Source organism: Garra rufa, chromosome 3, assembly GCF_049309525.1.
Source record: "Garra rufa chromosome 3, GarRuf1.0, whole genome shotgun sequence".
NCBI classification, from domain to species: Eukaryota; Metazoa; Chordata; class Actinopteri; order Cypriniformes; family Cyprinidae; genus Garra; species Garra rufa.
The window spans coordinates 57,419,294-57,437,578 of record NC_133363.1 but is presented as its reverse complement, the minus strand read 5'-3'; the positions used below and the strand labels follow the sequence as shown (position 1 = coordinate 57,437,578).

Here is an 18,285-nt window from a genome sequence, read left to right as displayed (position 1 = left end):
GTCAAGAACAATGTTCTGTCTTTTTCTGAAAGAAAAAAAAAGTGATATATTGGTCACTCTGGAGCCTATTATGTGAATGAAACCACGTCCCAGTGGCATCTGTGCTTTTTAGCAGGGAGAGCGGCAATGTTTAGTCATTTTCAGAAATACAGGGTACACAGGTACAGACACATATCTGGGACAATGCTCGCTTAAAGGCGAAAACTGTCATGACTACAAACTCACTGCCATCAAATCGTATGCCCTTTGACGTCTATGTACCTTAGCATTCAGGGCAGTGTCGGATCGGTTTTGGTGCGAAGCGTGCTCGCTCCTGCGGCCAACAAACGCTGCTTGAGTGGGATGTCAAAGACTCAATTAGTCAAAACACTTGGATACGTTTCAACAGGGAGGAAATCGCTGCACATCTCTTTACATCAATCTTATTAGCAAGGAAAAGCCTGCCATCTTCTGGTAGAGACTAAAAACACGTTTTATATAGATATGAATGCCATTGCATTAGACGAAAATGCAGTAACATTGATTTTTAAGGGTGCCAAATGACCAAATACATCTTGTGATAATATTTCTGACCAACAACAACCTTGTCTGAAGAGTCTTAAGCACCTTTTAGATCTCATCAGGTCTCTTTTGTGCATAAAGCCCTTTTTAAATCTTCAATTTAAGCCTTGAGGTCTGACATTTTATGGACAAATCAATGTCAATTATTTTAAATTATAACTACACAAATAGATGCAATCAGTCTATTCTATTCAGCCATATCAGAGCTAAATGGTGCATTAGCACAACCCTGTGCATGAGCTTTGAATACACTCTAATTTGTTGTAAATTGAGCTACTTAAGAAAACAACATGATTCATGCGGTGAACTTTTCAATGCCTGAAGTGAAGTACTGTAAAAGCTTTTATCGAATGAACTTCATGCAACTACATTTCCATGTCATGAGAAAAAGACACTGAAATAATATATTTAAATGACAGAAATCTTAAAAAAAAAAAAATACTCTTCCTGTGGCTATTATAAACCTGCAGAAACACAAACAGCAGTGTCATCAATTAGAAGAAACTTTAATACATCTGGCATTTTCAAATCAACTTTTTACAGTGTTCATTCAAAATCAGACTTGCCATTTATATATTATTTTATTTAATTGATATATTCATAAATACACTATACACACATTTCACACACACAGTACCAACTTAAATTTTATATGTATACAGTGGTGTGAAAAAGTGTTGGCCCCCTTCCTGATTTTTTTTTTTTTTTTGCATGTTTGTCATACTTTGTTTCAGATCATCAAACAAATTTAAATATTAATCAAAGATAACACAAGTAAACACAGCATGCAGTTTTTGAATGACATTCTTTATTATGAAGGGAAAACAGAATCCAAAGCCACATGGCCCTGTGTGAAAAAGTGTTTGCCCCCTAAACTTAATAACTGCTTGGGCCATCCTTAGCAGCAACAACTGCAATCAAGCATTTGCGATAACTTGCAATGAGTCTGTTACAGCGCTGTGCAGGAATTTTGGCCACTCATCTTGGCAGAATTGTTGTAATTCAGCCACATTGGAGGGTTTCCGAGCATGAACTGCCTTTTCAGGATTCAGCTCAGGACTTTGATTAGGCCACTCCAAAGTCTTCATTTTGTTTTTCTTCAGCGATTCAGAGGTGGATTTGCTGGTGTGTTTTAGATCATTGTCCTGCTGCAAAACCCAAGTTCGCTTCAGCTCAAAGGAACACTCCACTTTTTTTGGAAATAGGCTCATTCTCCAACTCCCCCCGAGTTAATAAGTTGAGTTTTACCGTTTTGAAATCCATTCAGCCGTTCTCCTGTTCTGGCGATATCAATTTTAGCATAGCTTAGCATAGATCATTGAATCCTATTAGACCAATAGCATCACGTTCAAAAATGACCAATGAGTTTCCATATTTGTCCTATTTAAAACTTGACTCTTCTGTAGTTATATCGTGTACTAAGACCGGTGGAAATGCAAAGCTGCGTGTTTCCAGGCTGATAAGATTAGGAACTACACTTCCATTCTGGCGTAATAGTCAAGGAAGTTTGCTGCCGTAATATGGCCGAAGCAGGAGCAGTAATACCACGCAGCACATGTGCAAATGCTAAACTAGCTGGTAACTCATTTCTGTTAATACTCCACCTGCTTCAGCCATATTACGGCAGCAAACTTCCTTGACTATTACGCCGGAATGGAAGTGTAGTTCCTAATCTTATCAGCCTAGAAACTCGCAGCTTTGCATTTCCACCGGTCTTAGTACACGATATAACTACAGAAGAGTCAAGTTTTAAATACAACAAATATGGAAACTCGTTGGTCATTTTTGAACGCGATGCTATTGGTCTAATAGGATTCAATGATCTATGCTAAGCTATGCTAAAAGCGATATCGCCAGAACAGGAGAACGGCTGAATGGATTTCAAAACGGTAAAAAAATCAACTTATTAACTCGGGGGGAGTTGGAGAATGAGCCTATTTACAAAAAAAGTGGAGTGTTCCTTTAAGGTCACGAACAGATGGCCGGACATTGTCCTTTAGGATTTTTTGGTAGACAGCAGAATTCATGGTTCCATTTATCACAGCAAGTCTTCCAGCCCCAGACTATCACACTACCACCACCATATTTTACTGTTGGTATGATGTTCTTTTTCTGAAATGTTGTTACTTTTACACCAGATGTAATGGGACACACACCTTCCAAAAAGTTTAACTTTTGTCTCATCAGTCCAGAGTATTTTCCCCAAAGTCTTGGGGATCATCAAGATGTGTTCTGGCAAAACTGAAACGAGCCTTTATGTTCTTTTTGCTCAGCAGCGGTTTTCGTCTTAGAACTCTGCCATGCAGGCCATTTTTGCCCAGTATCTTACTTATGGTGGAAACACTTTTTCACACAGGGCCATGTGGGTTTGGATTTTTTCCCTTCATAAAAAACCCTTCATTTAAAAACTGCAACTTGTGTTATCTTTGAATAATATTTAAATTAGTTTGATGATCTGAAACATTAAAGTGTGACAAACATGCAAAAAAAAAATTCAAATTAAGGGGGCCAACACTTTTTTACACCACTGTATATGTATTAAATGTACATTTAAAGTTATTTTTATATGTTAATGTGAATCAAATGATCCGCTTTTTGACAAGTTGTTGAACAGTTTATTTGTGTGCATGCAAGCTGTCCAAAATATGATGTGCCTTTATAGTCAATGATGAAATATTTATTTCCAGGAACCTTTAAAATGATTTTGAATAGGTCTCATGTGTCTGAGGCGAGTTCAGTTCTGCTTCTCATTGACAGTCTTTGACAGAAAGGTGAGCTTTAACTGCTCTTGTCTAGATATTCCAGATTCGGTGCGTCCAGACGCTGTTCCATGTCCTTGTTCTTGGCAAACTCTATGAGCATGTCCATCACCTCACCCTGGTACACGTCAGGCGTCGGCTTAGCTTCTGACAAAAGGAAGACGGTATTTAGAAATGTGTGCGCACTCATACTTTTAGACCCCATTTACTTCCTTTATACACATTCCTGGGGGGTGTTCCATAAACCAAGTTTACCAAATAAGTCAGGCTTATTTCAGTTAGTCTGACTTATTTTGAGACAAATCAAGTGACAATAAGTCAGACTAACTGAAATAAGCCTGACTTATTTGGTAAACTTGGTTTATGGAACACCCCCCTGGTCTTATTGTGCTTGACATACCAATGCATGTTATTGATATTATTTTTAAAAAAAAAGGATAAAATCAAGTAAAACATGATTTAGATTTCAATTGAATAACAGAGTAATTGAATACTTCTATCTGTTTAGTTTGTCCATTCATACATACCTGTTGCCCAGTAGTAGATGTCCCAGTCATTGCTGGGTTCATTGATGATTCTGTCATACTGCTTTAGTTGAGATTCACTCATTGTGTTCAGGTACTGCTTAGCAAAAAGGCTGGTAACGAAACAAGTAAGTGTCAGAATAGTTATATAGTAATAGTATTATGCTTATTTCAAAAGTTTTTTAATACTGAAATTCGTAATGTTTTTGTAAAGAATTATCTTCTGCTCACCAAGCCTGCATTTATTTCCAAAATACAACAAAAGCAGTAATATTGTGAAATAGTTTTACTGTCTAAAATAACTGCTTTCTATTTGAATATATTTTAAAATGTAATTTATTTCTGTGATCAAAGCTACATTTTCAGCATCACTCCTCTGGTCTTTAGTGTCACACGATTCTTTAGAAATCATTCTAATATGCTAAATTTGCTGTACAAGAAACATTTATTATTATTATAATTATTTAAAACAGTTGAGTACATTTTTTCAGGATTCTTTGATAAATAGAAAGATCCAGAGATCAGCATTTATCTGAAATAAATGTGTATATAGAGAGAGAGAGAGAGAAAGAAATTAATACTTTTATTTAGGAAGGATGCTTTAAATTGAACAAAAGTGATAATAAAGAGATTTATAATGTTACAAAAAAATCTATTTCAGATAAATGCTGTTCTTCTGAGCTTACTATTCAGATAAATCTGAAAAAAAAATCTATTTAGCTGTTATTAACATAATAATAAAACAAGTTTTTTGAGCCGCAAATCAGAATATTAGAATGATTTCTGAAGGATCATGTGACTGAAGTAATGATGCTAAAAATTCAGCTTTGAAAACACATTTTAAAATATATTCAAATAGAAAACAATTATTTGAAATAGTAAATATATTTCAAAAATATACTTTTTTGCTGTACTTTGAATCAAATAAATGCAGGTGAGCACTTAAGAGACTAAATCTTACTGTTCAAAAACGTTTGACTGGTAGTGAACAGTTGTAAATAGTAGGCAGTATTCAGTGTATACAGCTTACACAATTTACCCTGAACATACTTAGATACACTTAGACAATATAAAATGTTGTTGGCAAGCCTAGAATATGTTTTGCTGTCTGTTGAGACCAGTGCTGGGGTTAACGCATTACAAGTAATGCAAGTTACGTAATAATATTACTTTTTCCAAGTAACACATTACTTTTTAATTGAAAAGAAAATATCTGAGTTACTTTTTCAAATAAGTAACGGCAGTTACTTTTTTTCCCCATTTATTGATTAAAAGCTCTCCTGTCCCGATGTTGAGAGAAATCGTGAGTAAGATGTTACTTGAGCTCTAGAATAAATGTGAGCATGCATTAATTCATCTCACTCACTAAAAAAACAGATCCAGTATTCCTCAAAAAAACAGTGAAATTCAACTCAGAATAAGACGCAAACCTGTAATAATTAAATATGTTAAATATTACAAATATCCTTTATGTATTTAATCCTATTTTATTAACCAATGTCTTTACTGCCGATCTTCGATGATCCAATTCATCCATACTAATAAGCAAAAATGACTCAAGATAATCTAACATTTGTTTTCCTTTTTAACTGCTGAAGAGTTGACATTTTTTCTTCTGCGGTCTACTATACTGACGTTAATTTACTTTTCTCTAAGCCTGAGGCTTTTGGTGTGAAAAGGCTTTTACATTTGCCAAAAACAGAACTTTTTATATTAAAAACAAACAAGCAAGCCCTGCCCGGATTTAAAAAGTAACGCATTGCATTACTTTCCATAAAAAGTAACTAAGTAACGTAATTAGTTCCTTTTTAGGGAGTAGCTCAATATTGTAATGCATTACTTCTAAAAGTAACTTCCCCAACACTGGTTGAGACAGTGCATTTTGCCTACGATGTCTTCTTGCTCTGCTGACCTCAGAAGGATGCAGTTCTCCAGCATGCCTCTCTTGCGGCTCTCATACAGGAGTCTCTTCCTCTTGATATCCAGGGATTCTCCTGCCCTCTCCTGCCATGGAGGCAGAGGGATCTCAATCATGGTTGGTTCTGGGGCATCGCCTCTGTATCCCCGAGAAATCACTGTGCTCACAGCTGGACGCAGTGATGTCCGGCAAACGGAATGAAGGACCTGGGAAAATATATAGTTTTGGTTAACTATAATAACCTTGTTTTGTTTTTAAAAAATATAAAACAAGGTCTCAAGAGGTGAATAATCAGTAATATTAGATGTTCATTAACAAGTAAAAATACCTACTCATGACTCTGTCTTCTAAAAAAAACTGTAACTATGTAAACTAGTATAACAAGAGTGAAATTATTGTTATGTATGAATTCAAAGTACAGTTAGTGTTGATAGCGTCCTCATCTGCCTATGGCAATTCAAAATAAGACAATAGGATAAAAATCAAACAAAACCGGGTTTTGTTTTTATTTAGATGTTACACATCAGCTGTACTATATTAGCATGATGGGCTGCAGAAAGAGGACCTTGTTTTATCTCACTTCAGACACATGAGGTCAAACTAGATCTTTAAAACCTGTCGCCACATTTGAATTATAACCAAATAAACGTACCTTTCGTGCGACAGTTGCTGAAAACATGTTATCGCGGAGTATCTTCAGTGATGTGTGACTGATCAAGTGTTTGGCTGACAGTTTTTTTTTTTTTTTTTTTTTGAAGGAGAGTTTATGCAACTGTTTCACAACCAGAGCAGGAAACGTCGTGCAGATGCCGCCATGTTGGTAAGGTCAATATCACATTCTTATTTGAATACTATTTGAATGTTGCTTTGAATAGTAGAATATGTCGTGCAGACGTAGCAGGTGTGTGTTTTAACCTTAGAGTTTGTCCTTGAACTCTGGGTTGACACGCGTAAGTTTAACAAAGGTTAAGTCTATTAAAAGCTAGTGTTTGTTTCCTAGGGAATGTGTTTCAGTGAGAACTCGCGAAAGCGGATGGAAGTTTTCGGTGTTACATCAATATTTAAAGGGACAGTGCTAATTAATATGAATAAATACCATATTAATTCCCCTTTCTTTCGTTTATTATACGCAAAACAAGTGCAAAATGTATTTAGTGTCTGAAAATAAATAAACTCAAATTACATTCCAAAGCCTAAAACTGATATTTTGCTACTTACAGTTTAATTAGTCTCCAAAATACAAATTTGACTTAAATCTGACATTTGTTCATCAGTTACTTTAATGAGTAAATCTCCAGGTTTTAACTTTATGCTCTGTTTTGGAAGCTTAGACAAAAGTTACATTTATTTGTTAATACTTAAATATAATTAACACACTTCATAACACACAGCATAACGTTTTCATCCCCCCGTCTCTTAATGCATGGTTTTCCTTCTGGAGCATCAGTGAGCATTTAAACCTTCTGTAATAGTTGCATATGATTCTCTCAGTTGTCCTCAGTGTGAAAAAAATGGATCTCAAAATCAAACAGTCATTGTTGGACAGGGTTCCAATACACAAAAATGCTGAAAAACCAAAGAATTTGTGAGACCTGAAGGATTTTTCTGAAGAACAGCAGGCAGTTTAACTGTTCAGGACAAACAAGGGACTCATGGAGAGCTATCACTAAACAAATAAAAAACACAGCTGTGGATCATTCAGGTAACAACACAGTATTAAGAATCAAGTGTATGTAAACTTTTGAACAAGGTCATTTTTATAAATTCAATTATTATTTTCTCTTGTGGACTATATGTAAACATCTTTTATGTGAAATACCATATTCAGGTCAGTACTACTAAATAAAAAACAACATGCATTTTGTATGATCCCTCTTATTTTGGTAAAATAATTAACATTTTGCAGATTCTGAAAGGTGTATGTTAACAGTAAATAAAGTTAACTTATTATATTAGTTTTAATTTCCAGTTTCATTTCAGTGGTTTAACTTAAACTTAGGTCAGTTACTTGGCAAGGCAACATTGATAATGATAACTGTGTGATAGCAAGTGCTTATGTGAAATTTCTAAAAGCAACATGGTAAGATTATCAGTGAAAATCACTTAATTTGCAGTCTGTTCTCTACTTTTCTCATCATTCTAACACTTAGCAGATGTGTCAATATGAACCGTTGTTATATAATAAAGAGCTGCAACATTTTACTCAAATTTGCTTTTTGTGTTCCACAGAAAAAATAAACAGCAGACAAATGTAGAAAATAATGAGGGTGAATATTTTTTTGAGTTAAGGCTGGGGGTATCTCTGTACAAAAAAAAAAACAGGTACATACTGGATTTACTTAATGATTTGATAACACTAGTTGAAAACAGCTGAGAAGCAAAAAATATATCCAGGTTATACTTGCTCCTGCAAAAAATGTAATGAACCACACAACAGATACATTTCAATCTTTATTTAACAAAATGCTAAAAAACAAAAATGCAACATCATAAGCATGTTTCAGACATGGTCTAATGTACCAGCCATGTCCGGGTCGAAACCCACGCCTCTATCTCTTCCCTTAGGATCAAGTCTTTGAAAATATGAGAGGCTGAACAGGATTTTCATCTTCAATTTCTCCTCATTTCTCCAGCGGTGCATAATTCAACAACTTCTCAATGAGATCCACGTGAGCCAGAAGCATCCGGCGACAGCAGTATCTCTTCAAACCCAGAGCGTCAAGAGCATCACTGTGAAAATGAGCAGAGTGAGATTCAGTTCAACACTGGTATAAAGTAAAACATGCAGAGAAATCAAACCTAAATGGAAATTTTATGAACTCACCCTTCTGTGTACTCTGCTTGAAGAAGACCTAAATACGCCTCCCATTTGTTCCCAACAATCTTTCCACAGGTGAAGCAGCGAACAGGGATGATCATGGTGAAGGATGAGAGACCTGAGTTGAAAAAAGTAAGCGTTTATTAGACAACATGCACTGTTTTGACTAGACCATTCCAGTCATAATTATCAGATAAGGACTTTTAATCATTTCCCAGTGATTGCTGGATTTCCATTTGTATGTCAGGTACCAAGCTTCTGAATTAAAATAAGCAATGGTATAATTTAAGCATTTATATATTAGTCTAAGTGTCTCCAATAAGACCCTGAACAGACAGACTGAAGTCATGATGACTTATGACATTTTACTATATGTATGTGTGTGTGTGTGTATATATATATATATATATATATATATACACACACACACACACACAAACACTACTAGCCAAAGGTTTTGAACAGTAAGATTTTTAATGTTTTTTTAAAGAAGTCTCTTCTGCTCACCTAACCTGCATTTATTTCATACAAAGTACAGCAAAGAGTACATTTTTGAAATATTTTTACTATTTAAGATAACTGCTTTCTATTTGAATATATTTTAAAATGTAATTTATTCCTTTGATTTCAAAGCTGAATTTTCAGCATCATTACTCCAGTCTTCAGTGTCACATGATCCTTCAGAAATCATTCTAATATGCTGATTTGCTGCTCATAAACTTATTATGTTGAAAACGTAATCTTTTTTTCAGGTTTCTTTGTTGAATAGAAAGTTCATCTGCCCTGCTTGTTCTGTTGGTTTGCTGTTTAAGAAACATTTATTATTATTATCAATATTTAAAACAGTTGAGTACATTGTTTTCAGGATTATTTGATGAATAGAAAGATTCAAAGAACAACGTTTATCTGAAATAGAAATCTTTTGTAACATTATAATGTCTTTATTATCAATATCATTTTGATCAATTTTAAGCATCCTGGCTAAATAAAAGTATTAATTTCTACAATTACCACTTTAATTATTAAAGTATTAACTAGCACTTTTAACAAAACAGCTTGTTTCAAAACAGCTTTACAGTATTAAATAGAAAATAGTATGTCAATAATGCAAAAGAACAACTGTAAACACTGTTAGTGAATAATGTTACAAAAGCTTTTTATTTCAGAAATGCTGATCTTTGGATCTTTCTACTCATCAAAGACTCCTGACAAAATGTACTTAACCGTTTTAAATATTGATGATAATACTAAAAAATGTTTTTTGAGCAGCAAATCAGAATATTAGAATGATTTCTGAAGGATCATGAGACTGGAGTAACGATGCTAAAAAATCAGCTTTTAAATCACAGGAATAAATTACATTTTAAAATATATTCAAATAGAACGCAGTTATTTTTAACAGTAATAATATTTATATTTAGAAATGTATATATAATATGATAGCCGAAAACAGCCTAAATACATAAAATCAGCTCGATATAATTCTCGATATACTCAGTTATGAATCCTTAACTAAACGCTTGCAGTTAGAACCGGTTATTATTCTTCAAGACGTTTAAAGCTATTCAAAAAAATGTAGAAACATTACCTAAACAATCTCGCACGCCACACACGTTCCTCTTGCGCCGCTTAAAACAAACGCATTACAACTGCGTCATTTCCGCGTTGCGTTTGTCAAATACGCACGGATGGAAGCAAGCTCATGAAAAGCGATCCGTGCGCTTATGAAAGTGAAGAATGTGCGCATGCCCAGTAGCCAGAGCTGGATCCCTTCTAGCCTAAACCGAAGAACATGAGAAAAATCGGTCAAACTCAAATAATTGGTATAAATTAAATTTAGGACTCCTAAATATTTGCTTTAAGAGTATTTCACAAAGCGTTTTGGGGGTAACTAAATCTGTGAAACGTTAGTAGTGAAGAGGACTCTTAAGTCACTAAGAAATCATCACAGAAATTCTAATGGTTTCCACTAATACGATTACAAACATTTCAAACCATCAACTTTTAACCATTAAAATCCATTAGATTTTAGTGTTTTAGATTTAGTGTTTTTAACAAGCCACCAATAGAAGGCGACCAATTACCAGTAGAGACTAACTGGCACCCTTACCGTTTCCATTAAAACCCATACAAATCCCATTATAACCAGTAAAATCATTACAAATTCTGTAATGGTTTCTATCGTTTTGTTGTTGTTTGTTTGTTTTCCCAGGAGGGCTAAAATGGCTGTTGCTGGCAATTTTGCATCTTTTTAGCTTTTGGAGGTTATCCCAACTCCAAATTTTCCTTTAATAGCTAATATTGGTGTTTTCATTAACAAGTTGGGCAAGAAGTAACAACTATTCTTGTGTCCAGTTTGGTTTTCTTTTACGTTTGCATGTCTTCCCTGGTGAAAAAAACAGCATATGCTGGTTAGGTAGTTTTGATTCTTGTTTAAGCTGGTCCTTAGCTGGTCAAGGACCAGCATAAACCAGCTAAGGACCAACATAAACCAGCAAAGGACCAGCTTAAACCAGCATGAAAACCTGCCTAACCAGCATATGCTGTTTTTTTTTTCAACAGGGTTACTATCAGCCATGATTGTTCTGACAATCTGACAATAAGCTGAACATATACTAGCCTGTATTTTAAATCTTTATTTGAATGTGCAACATATTTATTTTTAAACCTTTATTTGAATGTGGCAACGTAATATCACACTCTATCATATTTCTATGAATAAATCTCTATAAAGAGACTCTTCCCCTAACAGCCAATCATTGTGTGCTTATATCTGACATCATCCATAGCAATGAGGTCAACCTTGCCCTTACACTTGTCATCCAAGATGTTCATGTCTTTCTTTCTTCAGTCGTAAAGAAATTGTTTTTTGAGGAAAACATTTCAGGATTTCTCTCTATATAGTGGACTTCTATGGTGGCCCTGAGTTTGAACTTCCAAAATGCAGTTTAAACACAGCTTTAAAGGGCTTTAAACAATCCCAGCCGAGGAAGAAGGGTCTTATTTAGCAAAACGATCAGTTATTTTCTAAAAGTAAATTATCTGTACAGTTTTGTTCTGGAAGTGAACTACTCCTTTAAGATTTCTCGCTATTCCTTAGTAAAAGTTTGTCTCAGAAGCTTTGTGAAATTTTTTACTGCTATATAGGAGAACTCTTAGTGGTAAGATAAAATGTTTTGTGAATACGGGCCCAGATCTCTGTAATAACTTTCTCAACCATTTCTGATGTCAAATGTTCTGATAATCAATATGATAAAACCTTCAATGAAAATTGTATTTGTTTTATTGTATTGTTTCCTACTGTTAAAAACTAGGGCTGTTCACAGAATACAATCATTTTTAAAATTAGGGCTAGAATAAAATAATCTCAATTTATTTTATGACTTCTAAAAGCAGATTTAAAAAGCGGTTACATCACGATTTGGTCAGTTACCAGTATGCGCGGCCATATCAGAGATACTCGGATGTAAACAACAGCACGGATTGCATGGTTAATGTACAACTGAATATGTTGTTCTGCCAGTTTATTCTGTCTAAACCATGGAAAATATGTGTGGAAGCTGCTGAATCATATAGAAAAGGACTTAGTAAGCAGGAAAGGGTGCAATATTTTGACAAACTAAAGTTAATAGGTGATAAAGATACATAAGATCAGTATAAATTAAGACATTAGCCTTTCACCTACCTGACCGGAAATGACAAGAACAAACACAAATGTTGTCAAGATTCTTGCCCTGGAAATCCTGGTTCAATTTTGCCAACCACAAACGCCTTTTGTTCCTCAGACAGTTTTTTGCACTCTACTTGATTTGCTATAACTTTTGTCAGTCTAATACTCCAAATGTTCTTTTCCCGTCTGACCGATCAGTACAGCCCAAAACATGACAGTAATTCATCATTTTCAGCAGCTATAATCAGCTAAATTTGTGAGTTTCGTTCAGTTCAGTGGCACTGTTTATGTTCAGTGTCGCCAATAAACATTTGACACTATGGAGTGTCTTGAAAACACTCTATAGTATAAAATTCAGTAAATACTTCAAAAACATAACTTAAAAATACATTTTTGTAGGATTGCAGCAAGTATATTAAAACACAGTTGTAAAAATCAGTCATGCATGTACTGTAAGTCCTTTGATGATTGCTTTTTAACCCCTTGATGACATATTTTGCATCACCCCAGACCTTTGTATGTTTTTGTTATATGTACTAGCAGTATTACTTAAGACATTAGCCTAATATTTCACCTACCTGACTGGAAATGATAGGAACAAACATGAATGTTGTCAAGATTCTTGCCCTGGAAATCCTGGTTTAGTTTGGCCAACCACAAACGCCTTTTGTTCCTCAGAGAGTTTTTTGCACTCTTCTACTTGATTTGTTATAACTTTTGGCAGTCTATAGTACTCCAAATGTTATTTCCCAGTCCAACCGATTAGCACAGCCCAAAACAAGAAAATAATTGACCATTTTCAGCAGCAATAATCAGCAAAATATGAGTTTTGTTCGGCTCAGTGGCATTGTTTAGGTTCAGTGCCTATAGTGTATCTGTGTAAAATTCAGTAAATACAAACGTAACTTTAAACATTTTTTAGGATTGCAGCAAGAATATTAAAACAACACTATAAAAATCTGTCATGCATTTACTGTAAGTCCTTCGAAGATTGATTTTTAACCCCTTGATGAAATATTTTGCATCACGCCTGACCTTTGTATGTTTTTGTTGTCGTTTTTCCTTTTTCCAGTGATAGATGCATGTCTATATTACCAGATTCACTAATTCCTTTTTAATAGTCACTCTGCTTAAAATAGACTTCAAGTATTGAATTCCGTCCAAAAATAACACAGAGTCTGGGAAAATATGGTTCATTGTCCTTTAATAAGGTCATCAAGTCACAAGGGAGCCATCTTGTTTTAATTCACACGAGGAACAGCAGAAAGGCAGCAGGCGAGGTTGTGTGCAAAATAAATACATATGGCAGGAGGAAAGGGGCCACATTAGAGGAACAGGTAAACTCCATTAGAACAAACAAATAAAATCATAATCACTCATCATCATCGTCATCATCACCACCGAGACAACCGCCATTGTTACCGTCAGTGTCACAACTAATACACAGTCTTCTTTCTTTTAAATACAGAGTTCTATTTGAATTATTGCATTATATACGCACTTTAAAGAAAATGTAATTTTCTGTAACAGTATGTCATGTGACGTGTGAGTGTATATTGTTCGTGTCTGCATGCATTTAGGGATTGTTTCTGTTTGTGTAGCGCTCGCCGTAGTGTAACTGCGAAATTGAAAGCTGTTGGCCGAGAGCCGTCATAATCTACGTTGCATCTATATTGCATCACATCTATTTCCATTGGCCCACTTCAGAAAATCGTCAACGTCGTTCAGACAAGAAACTAAGATTTTGAAATGGCACACATGGTCTACAGTATGCAAATTCACAGGCAAGATTATTGAATTATTCAATGGCTTGTGTTTGTTTGATGGAAGGTGATATCAAATACAAAATGAACACAGATAATCTACATTATTTAAAACTAAGATTTTCTTTACATTTCTACGCCTTCTCTCAACAATACAGGCCTATCTGTAATAGATGTCATTGGCTTGATATGTACATAGGAATCTGCACAAGCTTTTAAATATGAAACCAATTGCTTTTTTTTTTGGTAACAAGACATAAATAGCATTTAATTTCCATAAAGGACAGAAAACTGTAGTTTGAAACTTGAATCATGCATCTTAATGTTGTTTTATTTTACAGTTGGCAGTTATAGATTTAAGTCCAGCTTGAAAAACGTTTGGATAATTGGTTTAATATCAATATTATGGCATGGGTGAGGATGTTTTTGAGCGTCAACCAGCAGGCAAAGTGACTAGGATGAAAGTTTTGGTGTATTGTAAATGTGCATTGGCTACAACTGTGTTTAATGTTATATGAAAAAGTGTTTGGCCTAAATGCATATCTAGCTTGCTTTAATAGCTGGCAGGAACATCACCACAAGCACTGAAATTAAAATACAGCATAAAATTAAGATGCCTAGTGTGTGGAGTGACCATATACACTCCAGGACGAGTCCTGGCTAGGATTTCTAAATTGCTTAAAATGCCCAGGTTTTGGCTTTGTTTTACTATTGACACAATCTCTATGGTCTTCATTTGCATTGCTTTGGCCGTTCTCTGTAAATCCCACCTTGTGCGCCACGATTGGTCGATTATGTACAATGCATGCATGCTATTGGTCAAACTACATTTCAGTCAAGCCAAAACTTAAACATTTCAGGCTAGAAATCCTGAAAAGGACATGTCCCAAAAAAACAGGACATATGTTCACCCTACTAGTGACTCCCCACCCCCTTTATATAAACTTTAATAATCTGTTAACTAATCAACCCCACTTTTTAACAATCAATCATAGGTTTTGGGTCAGTTTTTCTTGGCTAATAAGATTACGCCCACCAGTACAGCGCCAAGCGCAATAACAGCTCCTCCAATCAGGAAAGGCTTCAAATTTTCTAAGCTTTCGCAGCAACTTCCTGCTGACTCCGCTGCCCCCTGTTGGTTGTTCGCTCCATCTTCCGCCGGCTTCTCAGGTTCTGCAGGTTCAGCTGAGACGGGATCTGGTTTTGGTGGTGGCGCTGCCTCCTTCTTCTCTGCTTTGGAGGCAGACTTTGATGATCCTTTGGCCTTTGCTTCCATGTGGGAATGGGATCAAGGGGTCGAGGGATCTGGCAGGTTTTCCTGGGGGCTTCTTTTAGGAATACAAAAACAAAGAAGAGAAAGAGATCGAGGTTTTAAACTTCTTTATGTGCACAATTGTTTAAAAGTTTGGGTCGGTTATGTCTTTGAAAGTCCTTTTTGTTCAACAAAGTTGCATTTATTTGATTAAAAACATAGTAAAACAGAAATATTAATTACAATTTAAAATAACTGTTTTCTATTTGAATATGTTTTAAATTAAAATGTATTTCTCTCATGCAAAGCTGATTTTTCAGCATCATTACTTCAGTCTTCAGGGTTGCATGATCCTTTAGAAATCATTCTGATTTGTTGATTTGAAGCTCAAGAACATTGCTTATTATTATCAATGTTGAAAACTGTTGATCTTATTAATTATTTTAGGCACTATGACAAATTTTCCCCAGGAAACTACTGTCACTTTTGGCCAATTTAATGCATAATTGCTGAATTAAATTGTTTTTTAATGGCAGTATTTGTAAAAGTAATGTGTAAATTAAATTTAAGTGCAATGGGCAGGAAAAATAAAACTGTTTCTAAACAAAATATATGATTTTAGAAGACTTGTAATGCAGTTGTATGGCCTGCTTTTGTAATATGTGATCCTGGACCTCAAAATCAGTCATAAGGGTTGAAATTATGATTTATACATCATCTGAAAGCTAAAGCTAAATAAATAAGCTTTCCATTGATGTGTGGTTTGTTAGGATAGGACAACATTTGGTCAAGATACAACTACTTGAACATCTAAAATCTAAGGCAAAAAAATCCAAATATTGAGAAAATCACCTTTAAAGTTGTCCAAATTAAGTTCTTAGCAATGCATATTACTAGAAAATATATTTACGTTAGAACATTTACTAAATATCTTCATGGAACATGATCCTTATTTAATATCCTAATGATTTTTGGCATAAAAGATCATTTTGACCCATACAATATACCCTTGCTACTCAAAACTGGTTTTGTAGTCCAGAGTCACATATTTATTTATTGTGGACTGAACTAGCATTTTATTAAAAAAGAGCTACTGAAGGGTCTTTAAAAAATTCATTTTGTATACCACAGAAAAATGCATATGGGTTTTGAATGAAAAAAAAAAGAATTACAGAATTGCATAACATGAACCATTTGAACCTTTGACCTTGATATGGCAATGCCATTATATGCAGTGGCCTACTGACTATCACGTGCTATGTGCTTGTAATAGACAGCCAAAGGGCAGCATCCATTAGTCGTTGCTTCCTTTAAAAGCATGTGCGTCTTTTGTGCGTAGAAGCTCTTTTTTAAGGTATGTGGTACAAAAGTGACAAGTACTCTTAATATTAGTCATGTTGTTGTAGCCTTTTGCACCCACCAAAAACAATAAATGATGTTTCTTTGGCATTAAATGTGCAAGAGTTAATCTGCAGCATGCAGAAATATCCATGTAAATCTGCATGAGTCATACACAGGTAAAGGGAGGGGAGCACTGTACATTAAAAATAAATAAAAGCACATAAAAAATGACTGGAGCCATGCAGAACCATGCGTAGAATGTGTAACCTAGAATGCGGACTTAAAAACGGGTTATTAAAGCATCACATAGATGTGATTTCTGTTGTGATGCAGTTATGATGGCTGCACAGGCCACAGCAGATCATCACGTTCTCTTCCAGTTCTGATGGAAAGATGATGATGATGGATGGAACGTACCTTCTATATGTTGCCTTGAAATCCTTGCTCACCTCTTCTTCTTTCCAAAGAAGTGTGGAGAGATGCAGGATGAGAAACCAAGAGATACGCTCTGCAGGAAGGCCTGAATCCGTCCTCAAGGAGAAACAGAATCAAAGGAAATGGAGTGATGGAGGACACAGCAGCAAGAGGAGGAGGAGGAGGAGAGGCGCTGGGATGTACCACTCCATCAGTGAGAACAGGGGGAGCACACAGTGCAGCTGAGGCACGTGTGTCGTCGTTCGGCTCAGACTGGTGTAATGGTTGTTGCATTGAAGTTTTATGTAATTTTACTTTATTGACGTCATGTAGGTGCCACGGTCTGCAGCGAAACACAGACAGTTGCTGTCCTGGGGCAATCATTCCTTGATGGAAACAGAAAGTGCTTTTTTGGGGAGTGCCTGAACAGGTTTTACCTGACGAGGAATGTCTACAAGCCTGCTTGCATTGCAATGACAGTCAAGATGCTTTATGTCAAATTCCCACACACCTCAAAGACTGTTTGGTATGAACCTGTTTGGGAAATTAAAGAGCCAGATCATGCCCTTAAATTAACAGGAATCTATCTATCTATCTATGAGATATATATATATCTAGATTATATATTGTGTATATAAATTATCTATCTATCTATCTATCTATCTATCTATCTATCTATCTATCTATCTATCTATCTATCTATCTATCTATCTATCTATCTATCTATCTATCTATCTATCTATCTATCTATCTATCTATCTATCATCTATCTATAGTATATATTGTGTATTATCTATCTATGAGTATATGTTGTGTATATAAATTATCTGTTTATGTATCTATTTATCTATGAGTATTATGTAAATTAACTATCTTTCATCTATCTATGAGTATATATTGTGTGTTTGAATCATCTATCTATCTATCTATCTATCTATCTATCTATCTATCTATCTATCTATCTATCTATCTATCTATCTATCTATCTATCTATCTATCTATCTATCTATCTATCATCTATCTATAGTATATATTGTGTATTATCTATCTATGAGTATATGTTGTGTATATAAATTATCTGTTTATGTATCTATTTATCTATGAGTATATATTATGTAAATTAACTATCTTTCATCTATGAGTATATATTGTGTATTTGAATCTATCTATCTATCTATCTATCTATCTATCTATCTATCTATCTATCTATCTATCTATCTATCTATCTATCTATCATCTAACTTTTTATGAGTATATATTGTGTA

General features: G+C 34.8%; 2 protein-coding genes and 1 long non-coding RNA gene across 3 annotated transcripts; all 3 read right to left on the bottom strand.

The window, feature by feature from the left end:
• Positions 1 to 1,046: 1,046 nt before the first annotated feature.
• On the bottom strand, positions 1,047 to 6,569 carry sdhaf2 (succinate dehydrogenase complex assembly factor 2). The gene is made up of 4 exons (XM_073837382.1): positions 6,415 to 6,569; positions 5,757 to 5,968; positions 3,848 to 3,957; positions 1,047 to 3,467 (listed from the first exon to the last, which is right to left on the bottom strand). Exons 1-4 carry the CDS (start codon positions 6,439 to 6,441, stop codon positions 3,340 to 3,342), a joined length of 477 nt encoding a protein of 158 aa, XP_073693483.1. The 5' UTR covers positions 6,442 to 6,569; the 3' UTR covers positions 1,047 to 3,339.
• Positions 6,570 to 8,157: 1,588 nt separating this feature from the next.
• On the bottom strand, positions 8,158 to 10,244 carry polr2l (RNA polymerase II, I and III subunit L). Its single transcript, XM_073837577.1, has 3 exons — positions 10,169 to 10,244; positions 8,587 to 8,698; positions 8,158 to 8,492 (listed from the first exon to the last, which is right to left on the bottom strand). The coding sequence occupies exons 2-3, from the start codon at positions 8,679 to 8,681 to the stop codon at positions 8,384 to 8,386; spliced, it is 204 nt and encodes a 67-aa protein (XP_073693678.1). The 5' UTR covers positions 8,682 to 8,698; positions 10,169 to 10,244; the 3' UTR covers positions 8,158 to 8,383.
• Positions 10,245 to 13,437: 3,193 nt separating this feature from the next.
• LOC141332253 (uncharacterized) lies at positions 13,438 to 17,232 on the bottom strand. Its single transcript, XR_012355294.1, has 2 exons — positions 17,024 to 17,232; positions 13,438 to 15,341 (listed from the first exon to the last, which is right to left on the bottom strand). It is a non-coding gene; the product is annotated as an uncharacterized lncRNA (long non-coding RNA).
• Positions 17,233 to 18,285: the final 1,053 nt, after the last annotated feature.

Bases quoted from the DNA above. Each gene is read 5' to 3' on its own strand.
- sdhaf2 (XM_073837382.1), bottom strand. From the start codon at position 6,441: ATGTTTTCAGCAACTGTCGCACGAAAG. The intron at 5,969-6,414 runs GTACGTTTATTT...ATATTTTCCCAG, and splicing joins CAGCAACTGTCGCACGAAAG to GTCCTTCATTCCGTTTGCCG. The intron at 3,958-5,756 runs GTCAGCAGAGCA...TTTCGTTACCAG, and splicing joins GAGAACTGCATCCTTCTGAG to CCTTTTTGCTAAGCAGTACC.
- polr2l (XM_073837577.1), bottom strand. From the start codon at position 8,681: ATGATCATCCCTGTTCGCTGCTTCACCTGTGGAAAGATTGTTGGGAAC. The intron at 8,493-8,586 runs GTGAGTTCATAA...TCATTTTCACAG, and splicing joins CAAGCAGAGTACACAGAAGG to TGATGCTCTTGACGCTCTGG.